The sequence below is a fragment of the Thunnus thynnus genome, chromosome 15, assembly GCF_963924715.1.
Source record: "Thunnus thynnus chromosome 15, fThuThy2.1, whole genome shotgun sequence".
Classification (NCBI taxonomy): domain Eukaryota; kingdom Metazoa; phylum Chordata; class Actinopteri; order Scombriformes; family Scombridae; genus Thunnus; species Thunnus thynnus.
Genome location: NC_089531.1, coordinates 8,421,753 through 8,439,862, shown reverse-complemented (window position 1 = coordinate 8,439,862; position 18,110 = coordinate 8,421,753). Strand labels below are relative to the sequence as shown.

General features: G+C 40.9%; 2 protein-coding genes across 2 annotated transcripts; both read left to right on the top strand.

Moving 5' to 3' along the window:
- Positions 1-6,966: 6,966 nt before the first annotated feature.
- LOC137198419 (elongation factor 1-alpha) lies at positions 6,967-10,930 on the top strand. The gene is made up of 8 exons (XM_067612264.1): positions 6,967-7,120; positions 7,939-8,093; positions 8,835-9,014; positions 9,130-9,426; positions 9,517-9,667; positions 9,770-10,026; positions 10,111-10,345; positions 10,472-10,930. Exons 2-8 carry the CDS (start codon positions 7,950-7,952, stop codon positions 10,591-10,593), a joined length of 1,386 nt encoding a protein of 461 aa, XP_067468365.1. The 5' UTR covers positions 6,967-7,120; positions 7,939-7,949; the 3' UTR covers positions 10,594-10,930.
- A 172-nt stretch (positions 10,931-11,102) lies between these two features.
- Positions 11,103-17,994, top strand: LOC137198418 (elongation factor 1-alpha). The gene is made up of 8 exons (XM_067612263.1): positions 11,103-11,242; positions 12,258-12,410; positions 13,944-14,123; positions 14,208-14,504; positions 14,775-14,925; positions 15,299-15,555; positions 16,046-16,280; positions 17,620-17,994. The coding sequence occupies exons 2-8, from the start codon at positions 12,267-12,269 to the stop codon at positions 17,742-17,744; spliced, it is 1,389 nt and encodes a 462-aa protein (XP_067468364.1). The 5' UTR covers positions 11,103-11,242; positions 12,258-12,266; the 3' UTR covers positions 17,745-17,994.
- Positions 17,995-18,110: the final 116 nt, after the last annotated feature.

The following is an 18,110-nucleotide window of genomic DNA, read 5'->3' as shown; positions in this document are numbered from 1 at the left end:
CAAAATGACTGTGTGGACACACTGTGGGTTTTAGCCACCATCACTTACATTGTAAACACATTTGAGGGGGATCTTTTGTCTTTAACCTTAATTTCCCCTGAGTTTTTGCTTTACAATTACCACAAACCTTTACTTAGGTGAAGGAGAAGTGACACAAGAGCAGTGTAAGTTTTAATAATGCTGACATTGAGGACACTGAGCCTTTAACATATGATACTGACTCATTAATGACAACAGTTTTCTGAAGTAGGATGTGTGTTTATCTAAAAATAAAGATTAATTGATTTTTTACTAATTTAAAATGGACTTTCAGTTTCAACACTAATAATGTGTGTGTGTGTGTGTGTGTGTGTGTGTGTGTGGGATTAACAGATCCACAGCAGCTATGTTATGGCAGCAGTCTAGGCTTTTGGGACAAAGAAAAACTCTTTAAAATGGAAGAAACCTCGGAGGAGGCGATTCAAAAACACATCCCCCTCCTGGGCTGGCTGGAGGCGCAATCAGAGCCGGGGTGGGCGAATGAAATATCCTGCAGCTCCAAAAGTAGAGGCCAAAACTTGGAGGCTGTAATATGCATGTGATAAACACATCTCAACACAGGGTGTGAAACAAATGCTCAGCCACACCAAAAGGACTTTGTTTGCAAGTGTGAACTGGGAGTGTTGGAGGTGCGGGGGGCTATGTGTGTGTGGGGGGCTGCAGCCAACTGGAGATATGGGACTTGCTATGTGTTGCAAATGTGCTCTATTTGCATTAACTGTTCTCCCTGGCTCTGATTGCATTTGCATAAAATGTGCTGCTGACATTGCAATTCAGATTGAGTTACCTTAAACTCTAACTGTTTGCACATGAATGCCAAAACCGTGGGATTATTTTCTGAATGTTGGCCTTTTTTTCTCTTTTTCTCTCTAAACCCACACAGACACCAAGTCGTGTTCCTTAAAACTGGCAAAGAAAAATTACTCTGATGCAGCAGGAATATGTTGATGCTACAGAATAAGGTTTCAACTGGAATCTATGTTTCTTTTTAAATGTATATATCTATCTATACTGTATGTGGACACATACTTTTAGTCTGATACTTCAGACCTGTGCTTCCCAACCTTTTTACCTTAAAGGACGAGTCAAGACTGTCTTAAAACAACAGTCAGGCGCCCATATGAACATTAAAACAGGTATTGCTTGCTGTAATCATTCCTCCTGTTCATACTGACCATTAGAACATCTCCTCCAAATGTGCTTAGTCAAATAAAGTGGCTATCTTCCACAGTTACAGTCTTTTTAGCATCAAATTACCTCTTTCAGTCTCAGCTTTTTCCTGTTCAGCTGCAGTGGAAGGAACAAAGCCTAACAAAAAGAGGTAATTTGGCACTAAAAAGGCTATAACGTTGAAAGATATCTACTTGATTTGACTAATTTGGATGACTGAAGCTTCATATTAGCTTCAAATAAACCTTTAAATACATTTTTGCACAGAAGTACGCTTGTGGATTTTGTCCCCCGACTATCTATCTATCTATCTATCTATCTATCTATTCTTATAAACATTTTTCTCAGTCAATAGTTGAAATGTTCAGATCTCCTCTGTTGCCATAACGACCACTCACACCCCATGACTCATCACTGACGTCCACCGACTGACTGCCAGTCTGCTTGTTGAATCACATTCTCCTTTCACACAGAAACACACTGAGACACACAGGCAGTGCCTCCCTCTCTCTTTCCTGCCCTCCTGTTCTAGTCAGAGCCTGAAATAAGAGCACAGCTGTCGTACTTCGCTCCGATCAGTCGTCAGATCATTACAGGCTGAATTTGTAGCACTGTGTTGGCACACACACGTACACAGACTCAGTGTACATGTGTGTGTTTTTAATCATGCTAGTGTCACAGCATGATATTTCAGTCCAGACTGAAATATCTCAACAACTATTGGATGGACTGACATGATATTCTGACATTCGTGGTTCCCAAAGGATGAATTCTAAAGTCCATTTGATGCTACTTTATACTTCCACTCCACTACATTTCAGAGGGAAATATTGTACTTTCTACTCCACTACATTTATTTAACAGCTTTAGTTACTTTTCAGATGAAGATTTGACAAAATGGATAATATAACAAGCGTTTAAAATACAACACATTGTTAAGGTTGGGAACCACTGGACTAAACAAACTAACTGTATATAAAGTATTTAAAACTAACTCCACCTCCAGCAGCTACAACACTAACATTCTGCTTACACACTGATGCTTCAGTATTAATAATCGAATTATGTCATGTATAATAATATATCAGTCAGAGGGACAAAATGAGTACTTTTACTGAAATATCTCAAGAATTATTGGATTTATTGCCATGGATTTTGGTACACACATTCATGTCCCCCTCAGGATGAATTGTCACTGAGGTGATTCCTCAACTTTTTTATCTATCACCATCATCAGGTCCAAATCTTAATTTACCCAATCCTGAGTATAATCCTGCACAATTAATGACATTCACCTCACTCAGCTGTACTTTGTGTTTAATTAGCAAACATTAACATGCTAACAAGCTAAACTAAGATGGGAAACATGTTGAACATTACACCTGCCAACATCAACATGCTAGTATTGTCATTGTGAGCATGTTAGCGTGCTGACCTTAGCATTTAGCTCAAAGCACCATTGTCTACAGCCTCACAAAGCTGCTAGCGTGGCTGTAGACTTTCAGTCTTATTGTTGCTTGTATGACATTAGCATGTTTAGTGAAAGTCTTATCTAACGTTTTAAATCAAATGCTGTGACATGCTGAGTTAAATGGTGACCATGACAGTTATGTAGCTTGGCTGAGTGTGTTTGGTCCAGCCAGTGCCACAGCTAAAGCCACTTTCCTCTACACCCTGGTAAAACTGGTCAAGTTCCTCTGTGTGTTTGTCACCCTGGGCGCTGAGTCAACCCCTGGTTCCCTGCCAAGCTTCACTGCTCCACCCTCCAACCTCTGCAGGCTGGAAAACTCCTCTCTGCAACGGGCTAGTCTAGATGGTAACCCTAGATTTGCGAAACTCTCGCGAGTCTTTGCTTTTCAAAAACGTTGCAAATCACTGTTAAAAATAATGATGCTTTATGATGTGACAGCGCTGTGGTTAATGTCTGGTTATGTTTAGGTACAAAAACAACTTGATTACGATTTGGGAAAGATCACGGTTTGGGCTAAAATGATCACTTGAAACGTGGTGTGTGTTAAACACGTACAAATCTCGCGAGAGTTTCTCAAAACTAGTGTTACCATCTAGAAATGACCCCCTGACGCCCAGACGGACGACACTTCCTCACTGCCAGCGGTCCCAGTCTCTTCGTTTTCATTTCCAGTGGTAGAAGAAGCACTCAGACCCTTAAATAAAAGTACCAGTACCACAATGTAAAAAATACTTAATTATAAGTAAAAGTCCTGCATTTAAAATCCTACTTAAGTAAAAGTATATACGTATTACCAAACAAATTTGCTTACAGTGTTAAAGTAAAAGAACTCATTTTGCAGAAAATCAGGCTGAGTGGTATATAAAATAAGTTTAATACATTATTAATACTGATGCTGTTTGAGGTGAAGGTAGTTTAAAATACTTTGTAATGGCCACACGTATTTGTGCCCCAGACTGAAAGCTAAAATATGTCTGGTTTACCTTTTAGTGTGCGAGACCAGTCGTCTCTATGAAGGCCACGAATGATAAAGGGTTGCTTTAATAACAATATTTGCATATTTATAGATTCTAGAATTTTTAATGAGAGAGATGGAGTAGATGTAATTTTAAGGATTCTAATGTGGTAATTATACTTTTTTTTGTTGTTGAAAAACCACACATTACAGACATACATTATTGCTCCAAGCAGAGTATTTTTATGTCTTAATACCTGTCTGGAGGGGATCTTTAACTTTTCAAATATATATGTGAGAAGGTTGATTTTAATGAACAGGGAACAACAGGGAATCACTGTCCAAGGAAACATAAAAAATAAACTTTTAAATGACTGTGTGGACACACTGTGGATTTTGCCCCCCGTCACTTACACTGAAAGCACATTCGAAGGGGATCTTTTAACGGCTAGTATGAACAGGAGGAATGATTACAGTGATGAAAACCTCTTTCAGTGTTCATATGGACACCTGACTGTTGTTTTAAGACAGACTTGAAAAATGTGAACCTGTTCTTGAAGATGATGATTCTAAAAAGTTGGTTGTAATGTTGGATATTTTGTATTTATGATCATTTATATATTTGTCTTTTTATCTATTAAGATCTATTATTGTATTATGTAAAATATCTGGCAGTGTCATTGAATAAATATTTATTTATTCATTGACACAAACTTGAGTCTGTTCGATATCTACATACTTGACAAAGAGACAATTTGGGCTTGAAATGTACTTTTTCTAATGTTATAAAACAGAAATTTTAAAGGAGACAGTGTTGCGAGTCCTTGGAAGACATAAATCACAGACTCAGCACTAGTGTTTATGGTGATTTATGTCACAGTAGGCTACTTATTGGTGGACATTATGTAAAGAAACTTGGAAACAATCTAAGGCAAAATAGCCTAAAACATATGGTGAATAAAGCATAATACTGAATACTTGTTGTTCACTAATATACTTTTATGTATTTCTTGATGTTCAACTCCACAGGCTGCTAAAGTATGAACGGTCACAGTCAAGTTGTGTCTGTTTGGATCAAAGAAAGACAGTTAAAAGGCAACACGCTGCTTCGGCTGTGCTGTTGCAAATCAGTAATCTATGGTGTCATACTGGTGCTAATTTTAACTGGCTCAGACCACATTTTTAAGCCTCTAGTTATGAATGGCAGTTGCTCAACACTGTAGCAGCCACTGGAGTTGAATGTCAAGGAAGAAAAAAAAGTATATTAGTGAACAATAGGCGTGGTTTTTCACCTACTGTATGTGAAGAGTCTTGCAAGTCAGGTTATTTAATGATGGTTATAAAACACAGCAGAATCTGTTTGTGATCAAACAAGAACTTAGTTTGCATGTCTGCAGAAGCATATAGCAAGGATTTCTTAAGGACGTTTTACACATTATTTTACTATAAATATCAACATTTTACAAGATATCTGCCTATTCTGTGCTCTTTACCAGCAGATTAAAGCACACTTCAGGTCATTTTTTCCTTGTTTTTTGCAAGTTGCAACTCTCTCTTAACCCCCCGATCTTCTTTTCTCTCCCCTCGTTTCCCCATATCTCCCCGGAGTCTGTTCCGTCTTCCCTCACTTCTTGCTCTGCTTCCCACTCCGCCGTCTTTCTGCTGAGTGAAAGCAGCAGCTGCCAAGTCGAAGTGGCTGTTACCTGAACTGGACAGAAAGCCAAGCGAGCTGATCTGTGTGTGTGTGTGTGTGCGCGTGTGCGTGTGTGTATTTCTGTGCGTGTGTTTGTGTGTGTATTTGTGTGTACCAGAGGATGCCAGCTGCCTCTACACTGGGCAACATGCCACAGTGATGGAGGAAGAGGCAGAATCTGACCTTCTGACCCACAAGCAGCATCCCAGTGACAGAACAGGCCTATTTCTTAGGTTTATCCCTCTTGTTTTAAGCTGATTTTTTATTTTTAATTTACAACAGGGTGAAGTGGACAGCTTTAAAATGTGAATATGTGTAAATTTGAAGCAGGCCATTGGGTGGAAATATTCCTAACAACCACTTGAGCGCCTTCATTTTAATTTCCCACTGTGGTTTGTGGTTGTAAAGTAACAAGGACACCCTGCACCCGAAGAACATCACCTTTAATTCGATCAGAAACATTTGTGTTTGTTGTGAATGTAAATAACCGGCAGATAAGGTGTCTTGAAAACAGCATGACTTCGTCTTTTCACCGTCTGTCCTCTGTTTGAATGCAAATCTTGTTCGGATTTAGATAATCTTGTCAGGCTAATGAGTCGTCCCAGTATTACCAGTGGGAGGTGGTGGGAGGAGGGGGTTCCCTGACTAAGTCTCGTGGTGTACAGTAAATGAAATAACTGAGTCTGAAACTTCTGTTTAAAAATGCAACATTTTTAATAAGGAAAAACTGAATGATGAACTGGATGAATAAACAAACCTTGCCTTTCTCACTGTATAATGTCATGAAGAAATATTTTGTCCCATATTGTGTGTCTCTGCTTGTGTTTTTAGACTTTTCTGTTGAAAATACACCTCGACGTAACATATTATTAAACAAGTTCTGCTTAGCTGCTGTATAGTAATAATTGGGTAAAGCTATATCTGCTTATTATGGAAAAGATGCCGGTATTCCCATCATATATATATATATATATATATATATATATATATATATATATATATATATATATAACATATTTTCTTTTTTACCATTTAATATTCATTCCAGCACTCCTTGCACTCTTCACTACTTTGCCCTGTTTTTATCCTGTTTTCACATGAATGTTTTCACCTGTATATAGTCATTCATTGTGTATATTTCTGAAGATTGTTGTGTTGTTATTCTGTGTAAATATATTGAGAGCAACTAAACCAGAGTCAAACTTCTTGTATGTGTAAACACACTTGACCAGTAAAGATGATTCAGATTCTGATATTTTCAAACTTTATTGTGTGTATTTTTATGGTATTAATCTCTCAGTGGATCTTTGTATTCTTCTGCCTACTATTATAAATATTTACCACCAAGAAGTCAAAAACAGCTTCTAGGGAAACCAGTGTGCCTATCAGCTGTTCATCAATGAAGGTCGAGGGAACATTTTGTCAAATGACCCTAAAATACTTCAGCAACAAAATCAATTGTGTGCTTTTACACTGTGTTTGAGCGTCAACATCATCACCATCATTTTAGTGTGTTTAGGAGGTTTCTCGTTTGTTTCAGTGCTTAGCCGGATCTCAATCCCTGGTGAGACCCATGTGTGAAACATCATGCATGTTTCAGGCGGTTCATCCGGTGGCGTGCTGACGTTTTTTGCAGGAATGTATGTGATTTGCGGGGTTTGCACCGGGGAGGGTGACGGGAAGTCAGGCCGCCTCCCATTTGGTATAAAACCTCCCATACCAGCCCTTGTCTTCCTCTTTCTGTTACCTGGCTAGGGGCAGCAGCTTTGGCCGTGATAACCCAGAAACACCGGTAAGTTCTGCTTCAATTCATCAGGTAGCTAGAGAGCCGGCCTCAGGCCTTCATTTAACTCATCTGGTGCTTAACTTTTATCGGCGGTTTCACTTTAATTCCTGTTCAACTTTTCCTGTCGTGTTATGTAAGTTAAGACTTCACACTAACCTGTGGATTTTATGAAGGATTTACTCAGAAAATTTCAACAGTAGCGACCACTTGTTGTGTGTAACTTGATTGATGTGAGAACCTTTTTTGTGTTAAATCGAGTTTTTTGGTGGATTTTTTTTTAAAAAGTTTTGAACAAAAGGGATGCATGCGGGAGGAGAGGATGTATTAGGGGGGGAAGGAACAAAGGGAAAGCCGAGGATGCTGGAAAGGCATTTCTTCTCTCTGCCCTCCATGAAACAAACTTCTCTTACTACCCAGTGACAGGTGTTGGGACTCTGGACAAGATAGCTCCTGAATATTTGGCGATCTTTGTAACTTTATCCGACGTGGCCCATTGAGTAACACGTGTCTCGCCTGGCCTGTGGCCGAGTGAGGCCTAGCAGCCGCTGCCGCCTGTTAGCGGCTCAAACTCGGTTATCGTTACCGCCGAGTAACGATAAAGAATTTTATATTAAATTACTTGATTTATTACTTGAAATGTGAACTTTAATCAGCTTGTATAAACACTTAAAAATGATCCACTGGTTTCAAATTAAGCCGGGTCGGAGGCGTCTTCATTCTCGTTACATGACGATACTATAAGGCTAGCTGCTAATTGTTCACGAGGCGAGTAATTTAAAAATGAGAGCTAATGGATGTTTTTTTTGTGTGCGTGTGTGTGACAGAAACTACAACAATGGGAAAGGAAAAGACCCACATCAACATCGTGGTCATTGGCCATGTCGACTCCGGCAAGTCCACCTCCACCGGTCATCTGATCTACAAATGCGGAGGAATCGACAAGAGAACCATCGAGAAGTTCGAGAAGGAAGCCGCTGAGGTGAGCAGTTATAATGGTCTTATCTCTTTTTTTTTTTTTTTTTTTTTTTTCTTCACAACCGTTAGTTATTTCCAAGATGGCGGCGTCAGCGTGCCCACTCTGAGCTCCGCTGCCCGGCGCGGGGTGTAGCTGCCGTGTGCGCGCACGCGGGGTGGGGCTTAAAACGCGAGCAGCGCGGATGGTGACGGTGCACATTATTCAGCAGAGGCCTCAGGCTGTTGGGAAAAGACAAAATGCTTAGTTCACACTATACATCCCAAAGCTGAAGTGAGACTAAAAAGCCATGAATTTGTCTTGTCAGTAGAAAATATGTTTAAAAGTGACTGTACATAAACACTTGTGCTCTAATTGGTATGACCACATCAATTCTATTGTACATAACATTGTAATTCCTAAGTGTTGTTGTAATGGCAACTGGCCCTCCATACTTGTCATAGACCGAAAGGTATCTTTTGGTAGGTAAAATATTATGTGGCTTATTTGTAATGGTGTAAATATGCAGTAGATCCACTACTGAAACATGGCAGCAAAAAATGGGCCTCTGAAAAGTAAAAATGGGGGGGAAAAAGTAGCAGCTCAAGTTTTGCCCTTTATCTTCATGACAATAATAATCCTAAACACTTCTGTTATACATGAAATTCCAAAGTGATGTCTTAATATTGCCCAAACACAACTATTTGTAGTGTCAGTTAATGCATGAATGAATGAAATCTGACAACTTCCATATTTGTTCATCCACAGATGGGCAAGGGCTCCTTCAAGTACGCCTGGGTGCTGGACAAACTGAAGGCCGAGCGTGAGCGTGGTATCACCATTGACATCGCTCTGTGGAAGTTTGAGACCAGCAAGTACTACGTGACCATCATTGATGCCCCTGGACACAGAGACTTCATCAAGAACATGATCACTGGTACCTCCCAGGTAATTTTAATACAGTGCAAGATTGATGAAATGCAAGATGAAATTTGAATTGATTTTGTAGTTGGCTTAAGTGTGTAACTTGGTGTATTTAACTGATTCCAACTTTTGATTTTAGGCTGACTGCGCTGTGCTGATCGTTGCTGCTGGTGTTGGTGAGTTCGAGGCTGGTATCTCCAAGAACGGCCAGACCCGTGAGCACGCCCTGCTGGCCTTCACCCTCGGTGTGAAGCAGCTCATCGTTGGTGTCAACAAGATGGACTCCACTGAGCCCCCTTACAGCCAGGCCCGTTTTGAGGAAATCACCAAGGAAGTGAGCACCTACATCAAGAAGATCGGCTACAACCCCGCCACCGTTGCCTTTGTCCCCATCTCTGGATGGCACGGAGACAACATGCTGGAGGGCAGCTCCAAGGTGAGATGGCTACCATTTGGTGCCCAATTTAACTTGTGTTAACCTGATTGCGAACATGGGTTTGACTTTAAATCTTCCATCTGTCTGTAGATGAGCTGGTTCAAGGGATGGAAGATTGAGCGCAAGGAGGGCAATGCCAGTGGAACCACACTGCTGGAGGCTCTGGATGCCATTGTGCCACCTTCCCGCCCCACCGACAAGCCCCTCCGTCTGCCCCTGCAGGATGTCTACAAAATCGGCGGTAAGGACTGATTAACTTTTGACTACAACACTAGTAGAGCTTCAGTACTTTTCAAAACAGTTGACTTGTATCCTGAGTACTTACAGTTTCCTCTTTTCCCAGGTATTGGAACTGTCCCCGTCGGTCGTGTTGAGACTGGTCTCCTGAAGCCCGGCATGGTCGTCACCTTTGCTCCCCCCAACCTGACCACTGAGGTTAAGTCTGTGGAGATGCACCACGAGTCTCTGCCCGAGGCCGTCCCTGGTGACAACGTTGGTTTCAACGTCAAGAACGTGTCCGTCAAGGAAATCCGTCGTGGATACGTGGCTGGCGACAGCAAGAACGACCCACCCAAGGCTGCTGACAGCTTCAACGCTCAGGTTGGTTTTGTGAACTTGAAGTAAATCTTCCAGTTATGAGCCAAGTTCCATTTGGTTTAGTTCTAACTGAAAATGCGTCCACAGGTCATCATCCTGAACCACCCCGGCCAGATCAATGAGGGTTATGCCCCCGTTCTGGACTGCCACACCGCTCACATTGCATGCAAGTTCAAGGAGCTGATCGAGAAGATCGACCGTCGTTCTGGCAAGAAGCTTGAGGACCACCCCAAGTTCGTCAAGTCTGGAGATGCCGCCATTGTCAAACTGATCCCACAGAAGCCAATGGTTGTGGAGCCCTTCTCCAGCTATGCTCCCCTTGGTAAGTTATGTCCACATTGCCCAATATACATTATAGAAATGCATAATCTCTGGTATTGACACAACAAAATGATCAAGTGCACACATGAGTTAAATAACAACTGCTCACCCCTTTTTTGTATTCCAGGTCGTTTTGCCGTGCGTGACATGAGGCAGACAGTGGCTGTCGGTGTCATCAAGGCTGTTGAAACCAAGGATGTAACCGGAAAGACAACCAAGGCTGCTGAGAAGGCCTCAAAGAAGAAATGAATGGTCGTGCAGGACATCCAGCAACGAGATGTGTGTTGGCAGCAGTGGGCCACTCCATCCTCTCTATCTTCTCCCCACCCTGGATCATCTTTTCTGAGGCAGAGCTCTCTGCTCAAGGACTGGCTTATGCTGATTAAAACCCATCGCAAAAGTTTTCGCAGGAAAAAAGAACTATGTGGCATTGTCACTTACCTGAATCACAAGACAGTGCCTCTTCTCAGTTAAGTTTAAGTTGGAAATGGTATAGAACTGCATCTTGATGATATTAAAATGCCACAAATTTGATTGGAAGAAAGCTGCTGGTAACTAATAAAATAAATGTCTTTGAAAAAATTGACATAGCTTGTCTTGATCCTTATGTTGTGCAGTTGCTGTAGTTTTTGGATGTCATAGGGAGCCTTTCTGTCCTGTACTGCAGCTGTTTTTGACCGTGCTATCTGAGTCTGGTGATGCATTTGTCATCCAATCGCCTAGGATAGGAGTTATGCCAGCCCAGCCAATGGCACCCCTTATATTAGTCTGACAGCAACAAGAGCATGCACAGCCCTCCCTCTCCCCTGGTTCAGTATAAAAACTCTGGACCGGTCACATTCTGTCTTTTTTCCCTCCGCTCTAAATCAGGGGACGTCTTGTTTGTTGCTGGGCACAGGTTGGTGATATATCATCTTTTGATTCAAACTCTTAAAGCTTGATTCTTAACTGCATGCTCAAACAAAAGGGGGTGCGATAGAATTTCAAGGCAGGATATTTAGAATGAGTTATTTTGGGCTGAGTCAGAAAATGTCTTGAGTGTAGACAAATCATGCTGCTTGGTTTGTCTTTTAGTGAGGTCACTTAAAAGGTAAAAAGAAGCATGCTAGCTCACCTTTTATGAATTTCTCTTCCTAACTTTGCATAGCATGTGTTGGTCTATTAAGCTTCTTCTTGGTGAGATGAAATATTCCTAATATTCACGCTAATAAGGAACGGTTATTGTGAACTTGAACTATATGTGAGTTGCCAGATTTTTTTCCTTTTCCCCATTCTGCCAGTCATGGTAGTGCTCTTCTACGTTCGTGAACGCGCACCCTTCCGCCCTTATTGCTGGCTGCATAGTGTGTGTGCACGCGCCTGAGTCAGTTGATAACATGGCGGCTCTGCGCTCCCGACGCAACATGGAGGCCGAAGAACAGCCGGTACAGCGCAGAGCGAGCACATGGCGCGTGACTCACCAGTGTCGCTTTTCTGGCGGCGTGCACGAGCACCGAACGTGTGACTTTTTTTAATTTTACTTAAAAGATAACCATTAATGATTCTAGAATCCTAACGGTTAATAATTCTGGAATTTTTAACCGTTAATGATTCTAGAATCCTAACTGCTATGTCGCTCTGAACTTAATAAAGCTGCATTAGATGCATATTACAGCTACATTTGAAAGGACTCATTTGCTAACTGTAGCTATCTGGCCGTTAATTGTTAACCACTGTTATGACGCGGTGACGATAAATCGCAAATATAACATACTAACTATTCGCTAAAATGTGTTATTTTTTAAATTAAATTAGTGTCAAGCACCTCGCCGGGCTCACCCCCCTCCTTTTTGTGAAGATACATTGAAATATGTCGTTTTTCATTAAAAAACAAAAGGCTACATAACTGCTCCCATATTTTATTCTATAACCAGTAACTCAAAATGGGAAAGGAAAAGATCCACATCAACATCGTGGTCATTGGCCATGTCGACTCCGGCAAGTCCACCACCACCGGCCACCTGATCTACAAATGCGGAGGAATCGACAAGAGAACCATCGAGAAGTTCGAGAAGGAAGCCGCTGAGGTGGGTTGGTTTTGGAGACACGTTTGATGTTTGCAACAAATGAGATAATATGACACAAAACAAATAACCGCATTGAGGTAATGTGAGAAACGGGTGTGGTGAATGGAAATGCTCACTCATATTAGTTGGTTTAAAGTGCCACCTGCTGTTGAAAAACATGTACTGCCCTTATTACTTTTTACTTATAGTATATAACAGTTGCATAGTGAAAATTATAATTTAGGGACAATATATGAAAAACAGATCACACACAACTAAATAACAAAAATACAGTTGATGAAGCATAAAATGTGCTTCACAATTTGTTGGCAGAAGAGAAGCAGTTTTTTGTGCTTTTCAGTTACATAAATGGATGCATGCAGTCTTTCCACATGAATTTTAAAAAAGGCTGAAATTATGGATTTATAAATGTGGCAGCTGACACAAGAAGTTTTATGCAGTCATCAAATCATTCTGTACCGTCCTTATCACTGTAAATTGTATGAAAAATATTCCCTTTAAGATCTCAGTTGCTAAATAAACACACATAAACGTTTAAATTTAATCTGCCATGGGTTAATGTAGGTATTACAAAAGCCTCAAATACAAATGAACCAACTGCTCCCATGCTGTTATAACCAGATTTCCCACATTGAGTAAATATTAAATAGAAAGCTATATAAAAGACAAATTGGAGGCTGTAACTAAGTCATTTATTTCAATAAGACCACAAATTGGAAAAATCAGCCATACTTAGTTGAGTACTGTTGTAAATAGTAGCATAAATCAAAGACACAAAAAGGGATCAGGCTAAATAATGCTCTTCACAAAATAGGCACAGTGTATTAAAGTGGATTGATTTGCAGCTTCAAAGAAATTATATTAACAGGAAAGAATGTGCTTCTAAAATTTAAAAAAACGGGCTGGATATTAAAACTTGAATAGTTTTTATGTATTGGCAGTATTGTGTACTGAAAAGTGTCGAGCACTGAATAATGTAGTCCAATTCTTATCTGTTTACATATTCTTTAATTGGACATTTCATTATCTAAATCAGGGGGAAAATGGATTATATATTATTTAAACAGTCCCTTTTGTAACAATGATGCACTGAATGATGCAGCTAAAACATTCCCCGAAACTAAAGTATTGAAAAAAATAATGCACAGAGAGTCAGGCATTGGCTTTGATATTGAAAAAAAATCAAACGAAACTCAGCTCTGATGCTGAAGATTAATGTGACACGATTAATTGGAGTTTAGTATTTGTGTTCCTCCTGAGCTGTGACAGAGAAACCTGATGAACACAGATGCATTACCTTTTCCATGTAATGTGATGTAACTGTCTGTGCTATTTACAGTGAGCACCTATTTAGAAACTGCTTGAATGGTAGAGGAAAGGCTGGTTGGTGACATTTGGTATTTCTATGAGGTTAATAAGCCAACATGTCTCATTAAAAGGTTTTTAAATGCATTAGTCATATAAGAAAAAACCTTTATTTAAAAGTCCTTTTTACTGATTCATACTTTGTTTTAAACATGACTGCGCCAATAGATGGGCAAGGGCTCCTTCAAGTACGCCTGGGTGCTGGACAAACTGAAGGCCGAGCGTGAGCGTGGTATCACCATTGACATCGCTCTGTGGAAGTTTGAGACCAGCAAGTACTACGTGACCATCATTGATGCCCCTGGACACAGAGACTTCATCAAGAACATGATCACCGGTACCTCTCAGGTAAAGACACACCTTTTAAGCCGTTGTCTACTCACTCATCACATTAGGCCACGTATAAAAAACTACAAAAATCTGCCTGTTTAGGCCGACTGCGCTGTGCTGATCGTTGCTGCTGGTGTTGGTGAGTTCGAGGCCGGTATCTCCAAGAACGGCCAGACCCGTGAGCACGCCCTGCTGGCCTTCACCCTCGGTGTGAAGCAGCTCATCGTTGGTGTCAACAAGATGGACTCCACTGAGCCCCCTTACAGCCAGAAGCGTTTTGAGGAGATCACCAAGGAAGTGAGCGCCTACATTAAGAAGATCGGCTACAACCCCGCCACAGTTGCCTTTGTCCCCATCTCTGGATGGCACGGAGACAACATGCTGGAGGCCAGCTCCAAGGTGAGGAGCTTATTACATATTATTATTGTCAGGTAGACACAGAGACCTCGCCCAGACTCTTGATCAGATTCAGTCATGCCTCAAAGATCACATCTGTAAATAAATCTATCACACATCTGTGATGGTGAGCAGGATTTATGTGATTTCTATTTACCCAAGGCAATAGCTCCTAAATTTCTTTGATTATCACTTCAAAAAATCCCCTTGAACTATATTTTTTAATTTTTTTTCTTTCATTTCATCCCCTCTTCCTCCCTCCCTCCATTTCAGATGGGCTGGTTCAAGGGTTGGAAGATTGAACGTAAGGAGGGTGGTGCCACTGGCACTACCCTGCTGGAGGCTCTGGACTCCATTATGCCTCCCAGCCGCCCTACCGACAAGCCCCTGCGTCTGCCCCTGCAGGATGTCTACAAGATTGGCGGTAAGGAGTGTCAGGTCATGTGCTGTAAACCCACCCATAGCCTTACCAAGTCATGTCACCTTGTAATACGTCATCTCAAGGAGAAGGAAGCAACATAAAACTGACGGCACTGTAGAGACCCTTTTAACCATTTACCTCGCTACGTAAATGTGATATTAATTTTACATATTGGTCACAGAATGGAGCTGCTCACCTGAAATCTGATAGAAGCTGTGACATTTGAGACTCAGCCTCAGTAGAGAAGCGTTTCCATACTTTATAGCTCCTAAAGTCCTCCATCAAGGACTGTTTAAAGGAATTACACTCCAGTCTTTTCATATTGAAGTTAACTGAAGAGCATATTAGAAACATATTGCCTCCCGCTCTCCCTCAGGTATTGGAACTGTGCCCGTCGGCCGTGTTGAGACCGGTGTCCTGAAGCCCGGTATGGTCGTCACCTTCGCTCCCGCCAACCTGACCACTGAGGTGAAGTCCGTGGAAATGCACCACGAGTCTCTGACTGAGGCCGTTCCCGGAGACAATGTTGGCTTCAACGTCAAGAACGTGTCCGTCAAGGAGATCCGTCGTGGAAACGTGGCTGGCGACAGCAAGAACGACCCTCCCATGCAGGCTGATAACTTCACCTCCCAGGTGAGTTGCGGGAAAACAAATGAGGAAAAGAAGGATTGCGGGAATATGAGTAGTAAATGTTTTTTTCATAAGCTTCTGTTTTTGTTTAGAAAATTTATATGTACTGATTTTCTGTGGATTTTACATGCACTGGATACAGAAACCATAACAGAACACACTGAAGCTGAAGGTTTTATTGCAGCTTTTCTGAAAATTTAAAGTCATAACTTCATATTTTATGAAGGTGTCATCAGAGTGATCACTGCTTGTGCTTAAAGTTTTTAATAGAAAGCCTGCATTACAAACTGAAGGTGTGTGGTTTGAACACCTGGTACCTAAATATCACAATCAGTAATTTGACTATTTCTGTATAAAAACATATTTCCCCACCGTTACCAGTGAAAACCATCACAGTTATACAGCAGAAGGAGCACAATAATACAGTCAGATCTAGCACTCTCCAGTCCACATCCAGATCTTAAATTAACCTTCTCGTTTCTTGCCTGCACAGGTCATCATCCTGAACCACCCTGGCCAGATCTCCCAGGGTTACGCCCCCGTGCTGGACTGCCACACCGCTCACATTGCCTGCAAGTTCATGGAACTCAAGGAGAAGATCGACCGTCGTTCCGGCAAGAAGCTTGAGGACAACCCCAAGGCTCTGAAGTCCGGAGACGCCGCCATCATCACCATGTTGCCTGGAAAACCCATGTGTGTTGAGAGCTTCTCCCAGTACCCTCCACTGGGTGAGTAAAACGCTCTTTGCCCTTTCTGAATACAAGAGTTAGTTAGGCTTTATTTTGAAGATGCACATCAATATTTTTTATCCCACAGAGAATTATCACTTGACTCTGTAGCTCTGTTGCACAATTTTGCGTCTTTCAGCTCATTGTCATTCAGCTGTTTTATGTGTAAAAGCTCAGATAAACTCTCTGTACACTACCCGTCCTGCACCAAAACAGTTAGCAACTAGCTGGTGAAGGTAGTGTAACATTTATTGTGAATAATATGAGTGAATATTTGGCCAAAACCATGACTCCACATGAATTTTAATGTTTGTCTTCTGGGTGTTTATCCAGGCAACTGTTTGGCAAAATAATAATAATAATTTTATTTAGTGATGATATGCCAATGTTGTGTTTGCAACTTTTTCACCCCTTTTGCCCCCGTTAATGCAAAAAAAGACAATTAATTTTGCTGAATAATTATGATTCATCTTTTGAATGTTATTTAGATGATTCAAAACATTTTCAGGTGTTTATTTGATACATTTGATCATATTATTTATGATTATGATACCAAATTTACATGGGTTGTGCTGTGTATCAGTTATTTACACCTTCATGGGGAAAAACATTAATTTAGTATCCTATAACCTTTCCATGATTAATCATTCATTCATCATTAACCTTGCTAAGGATTTTTAATGGAATTGTTCAAAATGTGCATTCTGAGCACAGACAGATGTGTAAACTGGGAAGGATTCATAGTCCCTTAATTTATCTTAATATCACACAAAAAAAGATGACTAGCTGAGGTGGTAACCTGCTAAAATCTTGATGCATTTGTCTCGTGATCAGTTGTGTTAATAATGACGGCCTAAACAATAGCAGCACCCACTTATATATACGTATAGACATGTGACATTTGCTGTGTGTTTTCTTTTATAAACATGTATTAAATTATATGTTAGCTGAGGTGTTTTAATCTAAATATTTATATCATGACTGATATAATGCCGTTTTGCTTTCTAGTGGTACATTTTTGCTTAGTTCCTTAGTTAAAAGTTTGTTTTTTTAGCATAATTTATACTGCATAATCACTGCCCACCAGTTCCACCTTAAACACTGAGACTATTCAAGTCAAAAGCATCACTCATTCACTCTCCTTGACGTCCATCTATGATGAAAAAATTTTAGGACGAGTCACGATTCATGATCCAGAATTTGTTTTTAATCATGACTGATTTTTAATTTAGCTTCTGTCAGGACATGAAATTAGTTATTTTATTTATTGGTATTTTTATTCTTGTTTATTATTTCAAAAGCAGCTTCTCATGAACTCTCATTGATGTCCTTCTCCCAGGTCGCTTTGCTGTGCGTGACATGAGGCAGACCGTCGCTGTCGGTGTCATCAAGCACGTTGAGAAGAAGACCGCCTCCGGTGGAAAGGTCACCAAGTCTGCACAGAAGGCCGACAAGAAGAAATGAATTCTCATGCAGGACGTCGAACAAAAAGTCACGTCTCAGCAGCAGCGGGCCGCCCCATCCCCTCCTCTCCCCTGCCACCCAGCGCCGTCTTCTCTGAGGCAGAGCTCTCTACTCAAGGACTGGCTTATGCTGATTAAAACCCATCGGAAAAGTTTCCGCAGGAAAGGAAGGCTTATGCCTTTTAGGGAAAGCTATGATCATAATTAGGATGAAACCAAAACAATAAAAACCTTAAACATTGCCAAATTAAGACGTTTCTGTTCTTGTGTTTCATTACATGAGGTCATTAGTTGCAAAGTGCAGCAGCTTCAAACATAAACACAGCAGCACATTTCAAATACAACTGGTCAATAAGGTCCAGTGGTG